This window comes from Zalophus californianus, chromosome 3, assembly GCF_009762305.2.
Source record: "Zalophus californianus isolate mZalCal1 chromosome 3, mZalCal1.pri.v2, whole genome shotgun sequence".
Classification (NCBI taxonomy): Eukaryota; Metazoa; Chordata; class Mammalia; order Carnivora; family Otariidae; genus Zalophus; species Zalophus californianus.
Window position 1 is genome coordinate 191,651,766 of NC_045597.1, and position 15,802 is coordinate 191,667,567.

A 15,802-nucleotide genomic window follows, 5' to 3' on the forward strand; every position below is an offset into this window, starting at 1 on the left:
GGATCTTCTAGACTTTCTTTTATGAACGAACACTCTTTAGACAGAGGATCTAAGCTTGCTGGTACAGTGTCTCAAAGCCCCCAACCAAAATACTTCAACCCCAGATGCCCAGTCTTGGTTCTACAGCTCAGCAGGCTCTCATGTTCAGACTGGGGCACCTGCCCCCACCCCGGGGGGAGGTGTTGGGGGAAGGGAGCCCCGCGCAGTCGGGGAGCTTTACCTGGCTGGGCGAGGGGCACTTCCTCCACACCTCCGCTAACATAAGTGGTTAGGGGCTGAATCAGCTGCTGAGGCAAAGCTGGCAGGGAGCTGAACTCATCCATGAGATACACCAGGCTTGGGTTAAAAGCAATCTGCTCAAGCTCTGCCTTATTCGCCTGGCCAGCGCCCACGCAGAAGGTGAGGACGCCTGCGCGCGCTAGGGTATTGGCGGCCGGCAGGTAGGCGTCGTCAGACCGCCCGGCTGTGAGCAGCAGCAAGAGCTGCGGCACGTGGTCGCGGATCCTGCTGCCGCCAGCTTCCGCGAAGTGCTTGGCATGGACATAGCCCAGGGCCGCGCCCGTGTTCAGGCCCGACCCCCCCTTGAGCTGCAGCTGCCTCAGGTGGGCCAGCAACTCTGACTTTGTCTGGTATGTGTTTAGGGAGAACTCTGTTACTGGAGTGTCACTAAATTGCACTAAACCGACACGGATATTGTCGCTTCCGACATCAAGGCTGTTAACTACGTTCATGACAAAGTCCCGCACATAAGGGAAATTGGTCTTTCCAACGTTGAACGATCCATCCAAAAGAAAGATGATATCCCTTTTGTTTACGTGAACTGCAGTGGAGCACAGAAAACAAAGTGAGACGTACACAACCCCGAGGGGCACACATGCCAACATCGAGAGCACACAGACAGTCGGTGAGGCAAAGCACATCCGGCTCGCAAAATATGGCGGGAGGCTGCATATTTTCCTCTAGTGGTGGCTGGTGTTTGTGAGGCGAATCGATAGCCAAGTTGACGAAACCAAGTGGGCTCGTGGAGAGAGAGAGAGTGCCAAAGTGAGAGGGTTTGCAACCAACAAAAATGATCAGAATCCTTGGAGCAGAACCTTCCTTCCCTGGAAGTGAAGCGACCAGCATGCCCTGCCTTTCTGCCTCACTCAGGTTTATGACCGTGGTCATGGCCAGGCTTACATGGATGAGACCGGGTCCCCCGGGCTCACCTCTACACATTTGCAGAGAGATTTCCGCTTACAGATAGATTAGAAGGGTTAGCCCAAGGCACCTGAGAACACGAAGTCCTGAAGACTGGACAAAAAATTAATAAAACTGTGCTATTCTCACCCTGACGTATTCCTAGGACGACCCCTTTGTCCTTCTCTCTTGGTTCTCTTCTGTTGGGAGTCACGGCATTGCCTGGCAATAATCCCACGGGGTGCCCGTGGGAATTCCTCCAGAGTGAGATAATAGGATCATGGAAATGTGTTAAAATGCAAAAAGGCTATTTGCCATGCTTGGTTGAGGATAGGCACATGAAGATTCAAAAGAACAGTTCTCAAATTAGAGAATTTGTAGCAGCACACTTAACTATCTGCCTTTAAAAATATATATATGTATCTCCCATCCCTTCCCTGGTGTCTCACTAAAATTTCAACCTGACGACTAATTTTATCCTGTGTCCTATCAAATGACTTTGGCTATGAGAGTGTGGAATGGAAGTCTGAAGGAAGGAAGAGAGAGAGAGGCTTTCAGAAGAGCAGAGAGCCTGAAGAGAAAGCATGCATCATGCAATATGGGTCATGCAGCCAACAGTCTTCCAGTGGTGAGGTTGTGAGGCGGAAAAGCTTGTTTCCGTGATATTCATCTTCGTTAAGGACGGCGAACCGTACTCATCCCGTGTGTGAGCTCACAGACTGTTACCGTGTCTTTGAAAATAACTTTTCACTGATAATCATATTAAGTGAAAGATTTTAGAAACCACTGGGTTTTTAATCTCCACGCCCATTCAAGGACTGAAGGGAAATCCCTCAGAGAAAAGAGAGAGGGTTAACATTCTGCACTACTGGGGGCTGGGCCACCGAGTGGGGACTATGGGCCCAGGAAAGCCAGAGCCAAGCCACATCTTGGTGGTGGCAGAAACAGGCTGACCGGGAGTCACCAGTACAGACAGACCTGGGATCTGACAAGAGGTAAAACTAGAAGTGACCCCCCCTAGGCCAGAAGCTAGAAGGACAGGTGGCCCCTGGCCCTATAGTTTCCGTCACATGATTTCTATCTGATGACATGTCAAGTCATACAATTCTTATCATATGACATTTTAAGACCTACAGTTGTATCACATGGCATTCAAGTCACACAATCCCCAACTCAGGGTAAAAGGAAGCCTGAAATAAATCTTGTTTATGGCTCTTGTTTCCACCATTTAAGTTGTTTCCATCATTTAAGACCTGTCTCTCAGCTGAGCACAAATAAAACTTGGTTTTGTTTTGATTTTTTTTTTTTTTTTCTCAAAGGCTCTGCCTGCAGACCCACCCTGCCGTGAGTCTGACTTCCTCCCCACCATACCTTCAGAGGTTCCGGAGAGGGTCCTGAGAGGCGCCAGCAAGCCGGGCAGCACGCCCTGCAAAGGGGCGGCTCGGAACTCGGTGGGGATGAACACCAGGGAGGAATCAAAAGCAATCTCTTCCAGCTCAGCCTGGTCGGCAGCCTTGCTCCCAACGGCAAAGGACATGATGCTGCTTCTCTTCAGCTCCTGGGCAGGCTGGCTGATTTCATCTAAGGACTTACCGCCTGTAATCAGCACCAGAAGCTTAGGGACCCCCTCGGCGGCCCGGTAGCCAGCCGAACTAGTGAACAGGTTGTTCCGAACAAAGTCCAGAGCGGAGCCCGTGTACAGGACTGAGCCTTCCATGGGTTTCATTCTCCGCACGGCAGTAATAACTTCCCTTTTACTGGGGTAGCTATTGAAATAAAACTCTGGCCTCACAGTGTCTGCATACTGAGCCACTGCCACTTGGATAAGATCCTGTCCGATTTCCAGCCTCTGGATGACTTTGGCAATGAAGTCGCGGATTGCATTGAAGTTGGCCAGTCCCAGTGCGGATGAGCCATCCACCAGGAAAACTATGTCTCTCTTGTTGACTTCAATGACTGTAGGTAGCAACATTATAAGGTGAGTAGAATGGCCTTACCTAGCACATTCAACTATGACTCTCTATACAGCTAATTCGACTCAGAGGGCACTCCCGTTTGCTCTGGCCAGTGTGAAGTCAGTGGGAGCCCCAGGAGAATCTGTCAGAACACACACATTACTACCAGCTGCATCCTCCCTATGGGGTGGCAGGTTGGGCTCCTGACCCACCCACCCCCACCTGCTCCTAGTACTTTTTACGAAACAGTCGCAAAAAAACAAATTGAGTTTTAGTAACCACCTGTTTAGCACATTGTCAGTTAAAAAAAGCCAGGAAGCTCTTTTCTGCCCAAAGTCTACAGGTTAGATTTGAGAGTCCAGAATGAAGCCATAGCTTAAATGAGTAAAGGAGCATCACTGTCTACCCAGAGGGCCTTTTGTTTCACACCCGTGACATCATGAATATCTAGCACCAAGATGACAGAGCGTGAACATCCCCATTCCCTTCCGTTCTATTCTCCATGCCTGGGTTTTTCAGGCAAAGGAAAAAAAAAATTGCTTGACATCATAAAACTTACAGAAAGGAAATCGATGTCAAAGCCAGCAAGTGGCACAGAAGGATTTCCATGTAAGAGACCTGCTTTGGGAAGGGGCTAAGTTCCGTGTTAGGGCTGTGATAAACCGCACAGCAAAAGCATCTGGACGAGGTCACTGCCTCATGACTATAAACTTGGGTCCACCTGCTGCATGGACACACAGGCAGCCCGCCTGAGCTGCGGGCACAAAGAATTGGGTCAGACACATACCCAGTCCAAACCCCTGCTAGGGCTTCCAAGACTTAGAAGGATGTCAATGGTTAAAGCGGAGGCAGAAGTGCTTGCCGTTTATTAAATAATTACCTGGACATAAAAAGGCCTCCATGACTCCACCCTCTCAGGTGGATTATATGTCTTGACATTGGACCATATTATTACCGGTCCAAACTCTCCTCTTTCAGAGAAAACATGTAAATGCATACATGAATACAAAGCATCCAGGGACAGGCATGCGGAGACATTGCTTTGTCAGCAGTCTGTGGTGTAGACGATGAGTTCCAAGTCCTTAAACGCTCCATAGAGACGTGCAGACACATGAATTTTTTACTACGTGTATGTGCGAAAGACACTGAGTGTGACACAGCCCTGCCTTCCCCTCCCCTGCACACATACATAAAAGACACACATACCTACAAATATACAGACAGTTAACCACACACGTACGTTTCATGCACACACGGATCGTCAGCCTGCCTGGATGCATACACTCACACACACACAGTCCTCCTCCACCCCTGAGGTAGAAGTTGATCCTGAGACCATAAATGCAGAGATTCTTTCATCCCATGTATGTGCAGGCGTATACGTATATAACACACACCGTAGATGAATAGAAAGACAGGTCAACTGTCATCCCTGATAACCCAGGCTGACTCCCTCAGCTGGTTGAGTGGCAGCCTCCCCTCCCCCTCCAGTAAGTGACATCCTCGTTCTGGGCATGTGATACCAACCCAAACAGAGCTGTCTTCTGCTGGAACTGGGTTTGAAATACCCTTGTTGGGAGGTGAACCTAAGGTCCCGCTACTCAGCGGGCTTCTGCCCTCACCTCCCGTGGTGATAGTCACCAGCGCACCCCCCAGGACACCACATCCCCCCAGACCTCACGAGCCCAGGACCGGGGGTAACTGCCCTGGCTCTGCCACGTTGCTGTCTACAAACGTCCAGACCCCACCTGTCGCTTCTCGGTGCTGTCTTGTCTCCACCCTCCTGCCCCCATCCTCAGCGACTCGGGACCTTGGGCCCCAGGAAAGCCCGTCCTCCTGCACCACCCCTGACCCCGCACCTGCTTCTCAGGCCCCACCTGCCCTTACTGTCTCTGGAGATTGCTACCCCCCACCTCGGCCTGGTCTCCGCCTGGCGCTCACTCATCCTCCCCCTGCCTCCACCACGCCAGGCCCCAGATCTGCTCCTCCTGCTCCACAGCCCACCCTTGGGGTAACACGCACCAGCCCACGAGGGCCAGCGCTCTCCTGCAAGCTCTCCTCTCCCAGCCTCCAGAATGACCACTTCATCCTCTGCTCTCGGCTCAAACCTGGCCCATGCCCACGCCTGATCTCACCGCACAGGTAGGTCCCTGAGAAACCAGAGCCACTAGAGGGTAGTCCCTCAGCTCCAGCCTTCTGTGCATCAAGTGAGCTCCAGCCCCTTTGCCTTCTAACTGTTCTGGAAAGAGGCCAGGCTCCTTGGTGTTGCAGGGACACCGCACCCGGAGCATCGTCCCTTTGCTGTCCCCTTTCTATCCTGCAGCTTCTCTAACCCGCCTTCCCTGGCCATCCCATCCAAAGCTCCCTCCCCCTGTTCTTCCCCTCACAGCCCCAGGCTGCCCTCATCTACCTTCTCACACTCGGAATACTGCGTCTGGTCATTGGCTTATGTTTCCACCATCTCCCCATTATCCTATAACAGGTCAGTGGCCAAGTCCCTCTCATCCACCAGCATTGTGTCTCCGGTGCTTGGCAAACTGTCCAGCTCACACCAAAGAGCCAAGGATCTTTGTTGAATTGTCACAAATAGTCACAATGATCAAAGAGGCTGTCTGTGAGTGAGGAGCTAACACTCTAGCTTGGGAGAACTGAAATGAAAGCAGTATGCAACCCATGAAGAAGAAGAACATGAAGCTTCTCCTGGAACAAAAATGTCTTCATCCAGTGTAGCTCCTTTGTCACAAATTCTAGAAATTGGAGCCCGGAAAGTTTGTGCAGCCTGCCCAGGATCACCTGGTTACCATAAGACCCAGGACCGAAGGCCGGGTCTCCTAGCTACAGCTTTGGTGTTTCCTCAACGTGGACAGAACCTATGGAAACCATATGTTTGTTTCCAGAACTGTTCAAGTCCAGAGAAACCTCCGTAGGTTGTATTCCAATCAGAGGGATGTCCAGAAACATCAAGGGGATTTTCAGGATGGAACTGGGTATCAACTCTGGTTTTCCCTACCCAGTAATAATGCAGAATACCACGGGTAATCTCTGGCAAGCAGATGAGATCACCAGTTAAGGTAACTTGGTACCACTGGGTCTGCCTGAATCTTAAAAGTCACAACCTCAAGCACAGCTGGACTCTTCTTTACATTTTGAAAACACATTCTCACCTCCCACACTTGTTACATGTATATTTGTTAGGTAATGGGATTTGTTTTATGTTTATAAATTATTCCAGTTGGGCTCTTTTGCCAAAAGCCCTCTGTTTGAAGGTATGTCATGATTTCACCACTCAAAAGAACAAGTCAGAAATTTGACAAGCGCAGGCAAACAGCATCTCCTAAATATTCCAAGTGAGTGCTGTGTTGTTGCTTACCTTCAGAAGTGTGGCTCTTGAAACCCACCACAGAGAGGACCCTGCGGGGCAGCCCGCACCTACTTAGGAGCACACCTCTTAACAGGCTGGCTTCGAGGCAGTGCCATTGTCCGGGACCAATTTTCGCAGAATTGCCATGAGCCCCTGAGCTCCGTTTTTCAGATGACTGGACCGTAAGTAAACAATACAATGATGCTCGACAACCTCAGAGTAACAGCTCTCCTGAATTCACCTTCAAAGCACACTTCCTTGGCAATGCATGCATTAACATGAGCTTTCCGCTCACTCCCAGATCTTGTGTCCTCTTCCAACACCACAACAAACACAGACATCACAACCAAGAGCTAGCACACGTCAGAAGGACTCCACCATTGGTACTTACAGGTTCTCCTGAGGCGAATCATTCTGTAGGAGCCTGCCTTACCTCTATGAAAACCAACACACAAAACCCCCCACTCCCCCACGGATGGCGAGAAGAACATACGTACCTTCTGTGACAATGGTTGGCGGTTGTAAGACAATGTGCCTTTGGGCCACGCCAACAATGTACGGCAGTAATTGCTCCTGGAGGTCCCCAAAGCTACGGAATTCCGGGACAGTAAACACCAAGTTGTCATTGGTAGCTATGTGCTGAAGCTCGGCCCTGGAGGCGGCCTGGGCTCCGAGGCCAAATGAGAATACGCTAGCCTGCTTCAGTGCTACCACCCCGTCGCGGATCTCATCACTAGAAGGCCCAGCACTTATGAGGACCAGCACCTGGGGAACCCCTTCCTCCACTCGGCTGCCCCCTGCCCGGGTGAAGTGGTTCTCCACCACGAAATCAAGGGCAAGGCCGACATTGGCCAGCTCCCCACCAGTGAATGCAAGGGCTTTCACTGCATCCAGAACCTGGGCCTTGGTGGAGTAGGTATCCAAGGAGAACACGGTTCTGGGCTCATCGCTATACTGGACCACCCCCACTCGGATCTGCTGAGCTCCGACTGAGAGTCTCTCAAGGAGATTTACAAGGAAGTCGCGAATGAATGCAAAATGGACACTTCCGGTGTTGTTTGATCCGTCAATAAGGAAAATAATGTCAGCAGAGTCTTGTGCTTTAAAAGAAAGAAATGCAAAAAATGTGAAAGCGTTAGAACAAGTGACCACATGCATCGTTCAGTGTTCTGACATGTTTCTTTGGAAACCAATAAGAAACACGAAATATGGACACACAAAACACATGTTGATTAAGGAATGTGAAATTCTCTTTTAGTTCTGCATTCTGAATGGATAAGAGGCAACTTCTTAGGAACCATGGTGTAAAGTGGGGCATTTATATCAAATTTTCATTTGCACCATCTCTGTAGTTACACATTAAAACATCATATTCACTTGTCTGAGAAAGCATGGGTACGTATTCTAGAAACTTCTAGGAAATTTGGAGGGAGATGTTGTTGCTTGGAATTGTGCGTTATCATACCCACAGGAGAAGATAAGGGAGTGTGTACTATTCACAGAGGTCCAAACAAGATTTGTAATTTTTGGACATTTCTCTTATAATCCCCAAGTGAGTATAGGAATTTTCTTTGTCCAAATCCACAGCTAGGAAATAGAATCTCAGATTCAGCGTTTGATGACTTATCATCCCAGCATGTTAGGCAATTCTTTGAGCAACAGTTTCTTCTCTTTTCTTTAAAAACCCAAATGGCGCAGGCACGCAACTCTGTGAATTAGAAAGGAAGAACTCAAGGTACACTTAAAGTTCTCATCTTAAAAATACTCTCATAGATGTTTGGTTTGATCTTTTCTTTTTTTAATCACCTATTTTATTTGAATTCAATTAGTTAACATATAGTGTATCATCAGTTTCAGATGTAGAGTCCAGTAAATCATCAGTTGTATATAACACCCAGTGCTCTTTACATTAAGGTCTTTTCCTTTCTCATATGATGTTTAGTTGCGTGGAACTCACACGTGGGTCTGGGATTAGGCTAAATGTCTTGTTGTGTGTTTTTGCTATTGCCTCTGTATTCAATCACATAATGCAGAACAATGTTAAACAGAGTGATATGAAACCAGTCATGACATAATTATCCAACCTTATTTTTATGACACCCTAAACTGACTGCCTAGTGAGCCCATGGGCCTCTAATAAACGCTGAATCAGGATTAGCTCTGGAGTTTTACAGATGGACATAAAAATAGAGACCTAGGCCTCTATTCTCCCTGCAATGGCAAGCTAGACACTCCCACCCCATTAGGAAGAATGGGGGGTTTCACAGAAGCACTCTGTAAGGAATAGCAATCAATAATTTAGAAACCTGAGTAGAATATTTCAAAGGCTCAGCTAGAACACTTATATCAGACTGATTTAAAACTAGAGGAAAAGCCAAGTTAGTCCGGTGAATGTTTTTTGATAACTTAAGTGCATGTCAGGAACAGGAAAAGATTCTATGGGAGCACACGTGATATTTATATTCTGAGATTTTAGGAAGCTGTATTTAGGATATAATTACAACACTATATATATATATATATATATATGACTATTCATTCTGACCTTTTTAACGACAGTGAATATTTTATGTTTAAAATGAATTTTTCCTTGTGCCAGCAAAATTGCTTTCATTTTCACTATGGACGTAGGTTACAAATCTGATCTCATAAAATGAGAGAATTTTGCTATAGTGCCATTATGTTCTTCCCCAAGTTCCCTCACAGGGTAAGCCAAGCCAGGGATTTCTAGAATCAGGGCAGCTCTTTCTTTCACTTCCACAAAATTCCTGACACTTTTGCAGGTGAATTCCTTGCATAGTGGAAGATATTAACTTGGAAATATGAGATCTAATGAGAGGGATAATTTGCTGCAGTAATTAAGATCTCGTATTTTTAATAAACATCACACCCAAGTACTAAATAAGAGTGGGCCTTTGCAGGGGCACCTGGGCGGCTCAGTCGTTAAGCGTCTGCCTTCGGCTCGGGTCATGGTCCCGGGGTCCTGGGATCGAGCCCCGTGTCGGGCTCCCTGCTCGGCGGGAGGCCTGCTTCTCCCTCTCCCACTGCCCCTGCTTGTGTTCCCTCTCTCACTGTCTCTCTCTCGGTCAAATAAATAAATATTTTTAAAAATTATTAAAAAAAAAAGAGTGGGCCTTTGCTAAGAACGCCAAAGCATTTGCTAGTCTTTAGCCAAAACTTAAGATTCCTGAGGGATCTTCGGGAGGATGCAGTGCCACAGAAATGGTGCACAGCGTCACTGGGGCCAGACGCTATGCCAATCACACCACCATATTCCTCAACATTTCCCAGGCCTGAACAAATGCCCCAGAGAGACAGTGGAAGATTGGCCACTGACTCCACATACCAGGTCATTTAAAAGAAGCATTAGCTATGAGCCTAGGGTCAAGAAGAGGAAAACGATACCTAAAACACAGGATGACGCAGTCCTTATTCGTTGATTACTTTTTAATTAATTTATCATATTATTATTTTTTTGGTTGCAGTTCACAGGAGTACATAAAGAAGAGAAGCCCTGTGGGAAAATCCTTGAACTTTTCTCTTCCTAAAGGCTGGACGGCAGCAGGTCATAGAAACATGTTGGATAATTTGTCATCACTGAAAAAACAACATTGTCCTCTGATGCACACAATGATGGGACGAACAAGGGCATGCTATGTTATCCAGGAGAACCAAAGCCTCAGACAAACACAAAGCTATGGGTTCTTGTGTACAGCAAGCCAAACCAATGACCAGTATCAACTCTAAGGATAACCAGGTGTAACTAAACTTAAAAACAGGAGGTTGTCTGGTTTTCTGCTTTAACAGCTCGTGTATCACACCCTCTGTGGCATTTTCTATAGAGAAGTTTCACAATGTCCATGGAAACATCAGGCTCCTTTAACACTATTGGAAACACTCTTTCCCTGAGCACATTTGTGTGGGCACAATGCCTTCCTGAGCTCGTGGGATGCTTCTTCCTCTTTTTAAGAAAAATAAAAAAGATCACATATGTATTTCCTATGCAAATCTACAAAATTGTAGATGGATTTTGTGAGTTCTTTAAACCTACATTTTGTAAAGAAAATAAGGTTGACACTGAAATCCTCACTGAATACAGACCACTTTTAGCTTTTGCTTCAGTGCAAAGAAAGGTTTTCTATCTTAGTGATATGCATTTATAAAAGATTTATAAAAGAATGACAAAGAGATTTTTAAAAACACAACCTTTGGAGACTGATGACTTGAGTAGGGTTCATTTAGAACAGTGGGGACCATTAACATTTCATACACATACAGGTAATGGGAAGAAATGGCCCTAACTTACTAGCAATCTCTCTACTGTCCTCTGACTACCTTTCCCAAAAACTGTAAGCAGAGAATGATTATTATTTTACTTTTGGCTGTGGAACATGCAATGGGCTGTGATACTGGAGGAATTGCAGAGTGAAGTTAATCAGAAAAGACAACATAAACAGATTAATATTCCACCCTGGAGCTGCTAGTGGCTTGGACACTAGAAGACAGAGATGCTTCCTTGGCATAAAAACAAAGGTTTTATCATCTGTGTGGAAACAGACTATATCGACAGGCTCCTTGTTCATTGGTAGAATGGTTAAACATAAAGGCAAACTCATCCCCTCTTTTTCCTGAGTCGGCCAAACTGGCACTCGAGAAAAGATGTCCCGTTTCTCTACTGATCCCTTCACTGTATGGACAGTGGATTAGTTCTTATGCCTCCATTCAGAAATGTGATTGTTGGTGAATTACTGACACTGAGAATATTGTAGAGACTGGGATAGGTCATCATAAATACCCTCGTGTCATTTCCTTGTGGCCCAGAGTTTTTGGTTTGGGATGCTCTGGGGGGTCCCAGCTCCTTCTATAATCTGGCAGGATTGACACATCCATCAAAAAACATAAATGAGGCATGTCACGCATAGCAGAGGATGCCTTCCGGCGTTAAATGTAAATGATCGAGGCGCTTACTCACTCCTCTGTCAGAGATAAGACCTGCTGGCAGGGGTGTTAGCCTTCCCACCCTTGTCACAGCTGAGATCATGGGTGACCACTGGGGAGACCACTCTCTGAAACAACTTGGGGTTGGTTAGTTCTGGAACCCTTCTCTCCTCCAAGCTCTGTCCAAGATGGCCGGTTCCTTCTCCTGACAACTAGTCAACTTCTTCCCCAGCCTTTGCTTTCTGAATCTGTTATGGGAACCCGACATCCATACTGTGTCCCTACAACTCCCCTATTATCCTGACCACAATCCAGAAAGCTCTACCTTTCTCCAGACTCCTTATGCCCCTCCTGTCTTTCCACCAGGCCCTCCCACGTGGCCCTTTAGATTGGTCAATTTATGCCTCAAAATCTCAACTCCTCCTTCTCCCTGCTCCACCCCATGTGTTGAATTAACAAGAGATGGACTCTCCACTGGCCACCCGGCCTCCTGCCTCCTATCTCTGAGCCCCTGCATGGCAACAACTTTGGAAAGCTTAGGAGAAGCCACGGTCATGGATCTTGCTCCTGTGGTCACTTCCTGGGTGCAGTGTGGAGCCTGCCTGCCCAGGCTGCTCCCCACTCCCTCCTCCTTCGAAGAATCATCCACCTCCTCCTCCTCCTTAGGGCAGCTATGTGCCCTACAGGGATCGTCGACCTTCCTAAGGGATTCCTTTCCATCACGCTCAGCCTGGGTCCACACTGCACACCCTGTGTTCATCTCTGGAGACTTTAACATCTCTGTGGCTAACCCTCCTGAGCGCCAGCCTCCCAGGTCTCCAGCTGCCCCCTCCCCAGCAGCCCTCTGTCCACTGCACCCTAGGCACATGAAGGCCACGTGGGCCTGTGAGCGTCACTGGACACTAACGACTGCATGCCCACGGTCTGCCCTCGGTCTCCCTCTGCACACAGTGGTGGCATTCGCCGGGTCACATGCCTGGCTGCCTCTAGGGCTCCTCCCCCTCCTGCTCCACCCCGCTGTCCCCGTCTTCCCCCCTCCTCCCCAAGGCAGGACCCCGCGTGGGCTGTTGCAGGAACTGACTCGCTACCGTTCTGGGTTTCCTTCCCGAGAAGATCCTCTTGCCTCTCTATCACTCTCTCTTTGTGAGCTCCACATGCCCTTCCAGCAGGGAGCCTTCTTTCCAGGAAATGGGCTCTCTGTTCAGGTAACAGGTGCGAGGGCTCTTTGCTAGACGCCTGCCTCGCTACGTGGAGGCTTCCTTTGCTAGGGATCGTAGAAGTACCTCGTGGGGGGTCATAATAGCAGATGGGGGTATTTTTAGAGTTCAAATTTAAGCGTTCGAAAAAACCCCCTCTTGGAGGTAGGTGAGAGCTCTATTTCAGAAGGAGCTCCAGGGCACGGTCAAACCTTTGTTTTTAGACCCGTGAACAGCCATCTCTTCCCGCTTGCACCCGCCCGCGGCTAGCTACAGTGTTGCTCGTACACCAGCGGTGGCCAAGCTTATCACGAAAGAACAGCGAGGCGGGCAGCAGCTTGGCCATGTTGCCATTACCTGTGATGTCTTTAAGGGTGTCTGTGCCTCCAGCCCCTTCTGGAGCCACGGATGACTGCACACAGGACACTAAGTTTCCTACTATGTCATGAAGTGAGGTAAAATTCTCTAGGTTGAAAACATGCATATTGAGCGGTTCGCTTGCTATTTCTTTTAACGCTCCTTCATCTGCATCCTCAACTCCAATTGCAAACACGTTAACATCAGCAGACTTAAGTTCCGCTGAAGGCAGAGCAAGGCCGTCGTCCGAGTGTCCATCAGTTAACACTACGATAACCTGAGGGACTCCATCACTGGCCCGGCTTCCAGCAGCCTCAGTGAGGTGGTTCTGCATTACGTATTCTAATCCTTTTCCGGTCTCATTGCTTCCCCCAATATAGGACATGTTGGAAATGTGGGAGAGGACTTCTTGCTTAGTACGGTACGTATTTAACAGGAACTCGGTATGTGGGTTGCCGTTGAACTGGACCAGAGCAAAACGGAAATCACTGTCTCCCACAGCTAAAGATTCTATAACATCATACAGAAACTCTCGAACAAGTTGGAAATGTTCCTTTCCAATGCTCCAAGAGGAATCCACTAGAAATATTATATCGGCAGCAGCACCACTTTTGACATCTTTAAAAAAAGACATTGGTTTAGATTTTTCTCCTGTTCAGGCAATGACTTCCTATCGGCACAAAACCTTCCTTCCTACGCTGTCTGGGCTTGAACCAGGCTGTCACTTGAGGGAGCCGTGCCTCACTCACGCTACGGGCATGGAGGCTGACTTACCTGAGCTGCGGGAACCTGAGCTCGAGGACTCGACGGCTGCATATGGCCCAAGTTTCATATGCCATGAACCCCATACGTGAGCCAGTGGCAGGCTCCAGAATGGAGGGGGAGCTTTCCCTGGAGTGTCTTTTAACTCAGGCGTGATTCTCTGTGACAGTTTGAGCCCCAAGACCCACCTGATGAGACCAGAAGGCTATCCCATCAGAGATCACCAACCAGCATTTTATGAGTTCATCCTTCAGTCTGGGCTCTGAGACTGGGCCTTGAGAAGAAGGAACCGCAAAAACTTCTACCGCTTTACATCAACTAGCCTCCACCGCTTTGGGTAATTTGCGAGAAAAATAAATGTAGTAAAGAGGTCTTCCTTAAGGGAAGACTGATGTAACTGTAGTGAAAGGCAGTGTCTCATTTTTCTGTCTTCTTAGCATGAAGAAGGTACTCTAACTAATTACTATATATAGAAATACTATATATTTCTCAGGTCCAGAAAAGCCTTTGCAGATGTTATTTATCTTTTTCAAAGATGAATCCAGTCCTCTCTCGAAAGTGGAAGCGGGGGCTCAGGGTGCCAGGCTATGGGGGCCGAGTGCCCTTCTGCACTGTGAGCCAGGCTGGCCGCACACAGCTGGCTCCTGGACTCTACTTACCTCAGGCTGCCCGGATGCCCCAAGTAATGCCCCCCTTTCCGTGAGGTGGAGCTCAGCTCCCTGCCATCTAAGGACCCGAGAGCCCCGTGGGGGGATCCTTGCCCGAGGCCCAACTCTCCAGGCAAAGGAGAAGAGGACCCAAGGCCATCCCTCTGAGCTCATAATGCATGAAGCATTTCTCAGTTTTCTCAAACTCTGCAAGTAAATTCTTGAGAGGGTTAATTCACATCTATTTTTTAAAAACAGTTTTGAGAAACTAATTTTTTTTAAGATGGGGTGATTCTAGATGAAAATGTCTTTTTGTGCCCAGAGTTATAGAGGGAGGGTGATCTATGTGCTCCATTTTCAAGAAAAATGTTTATTCTCAATATTTGTCTTGTCCTGGTTTTATATGCTATGAGATCAAACCAGTGCCAGAAATGTGGAAAAGCCCTTCATTGGGTAAAATATTTGTGAAACAAACTTTCTGCTCATACCCAGTGTAAAAACAAACCACCTGCAAACCAACTTCAAGATATCAAACCCAAGTTATAGTAAAAATGAGCCGTCTCTCCCTGGATACAGAGCATCTGGAAAAGCCTGTATGCTGAATGAACATCCTGTAACAAAGGGCTTCACCATCCTTTCGAAGTATGTCTAAGTTCTATCTCAAGCTCGTGAGGTCTAAGATCTACGATCAGAGAACATATTCCTCTGAATAAAAGTAAGAAGTGTTTCTGGATCTTACCTGCTTGCTGCTGTTGGGCACGAGTAAGAGAAAAGCCTGAGAGAAAAAGACAAAACATGGCCACCAAGGGCAAATGTCGATGTTTCCTCATTTTGAATGTGTCTAAGCACCAAGTGGGAACCTGAACGAGAAAATAGGGCAAAGTAAAATGATCAGTTTTGACAGATTACAAACTATACATCAAGGACTTATCCCTTTTATGAAATGTAGTTTTGACTAAACAATACATGAGAATCTTTGAATCTAGTGATTATATACCTTTGGCCGTAGCTTAAAAGGGACGGGGCGGGGGGGGGTGGGGGTGGCAATTAAACCTTGCTTCCTCTCAGATTGAGGCAGGCAGCAAGTCACCAAACAAATGGCAGAAGGAGTCAAGAGTAAAGGTGTTTGTGCACACAAACAGTAGCAGGTCTGTGACACCCAGCTTAATTGTGTAGATGAGGTTTGAAAGAATCCCATAGGAAATCTTCAGTTTATGGAGAAAATGGGCTTTGCCCAAATTAGAGTGGGTGCAAACACAACCATGGCCTCTGGACCACTTCAAATCTTGCCCTTACTCTCTATTTAGCACTCTTTTCCCAACAAAAACCTGCTGTATGCCAACCACCAATCTCAGAATGGAACACGTCCAAGGACATTGAATTGGCAAGCCTATGAAGCCAGACCTG

At 47.6% G+C, this 15,802-nt stretch overlaps 1 protein-coding gene across 12 annotated transcripts in view; it reads right to left on the reverse strand.

The window, feature by feature from the left end:
- Positions 1-15,802, reverse strand: part of COL6A3 (collagen type VI alpha 3 chain) — an 80,162-nt gene that overhangs the window by 51,724 nt on the left and 12,636 nt on the right. For 6 of the 12 annotated variants that reach the window (XM_027588094.2, XM_027588099.2, XM_027588098.2 and 3 more), the window contains 5 exons: positions 15,135-15,255; positions 12,987-13,604; positions 6,993-7,595; positions 2,551-3,135; positions 221-820 (listed from right to left, as the gene is read on the reverse strand). In XM_027588094.2, the coding sequence (XP_027443895.2) occupies positions 221-820; positions 2,551-3,135; positions 6,993-7,595; positions 12,987-13,604; positions 15,135-15,225 (2,497 nt within the window). In that variant the 5' untranslated portion in view covers positions 15,226-15,255. The remainder of the gene's footprint in view (positions 1-220; positions 821-2,550; positions 3,136-6,992; positions 7,596-12,986; positions 13,605-15,134; positions 15,256-15,802) is intronic. The other 6 variants (XM_027588102.2, XM_027588103.2, XM_027588101.2 and 3 more) reach the window with 5 other exon arrangements.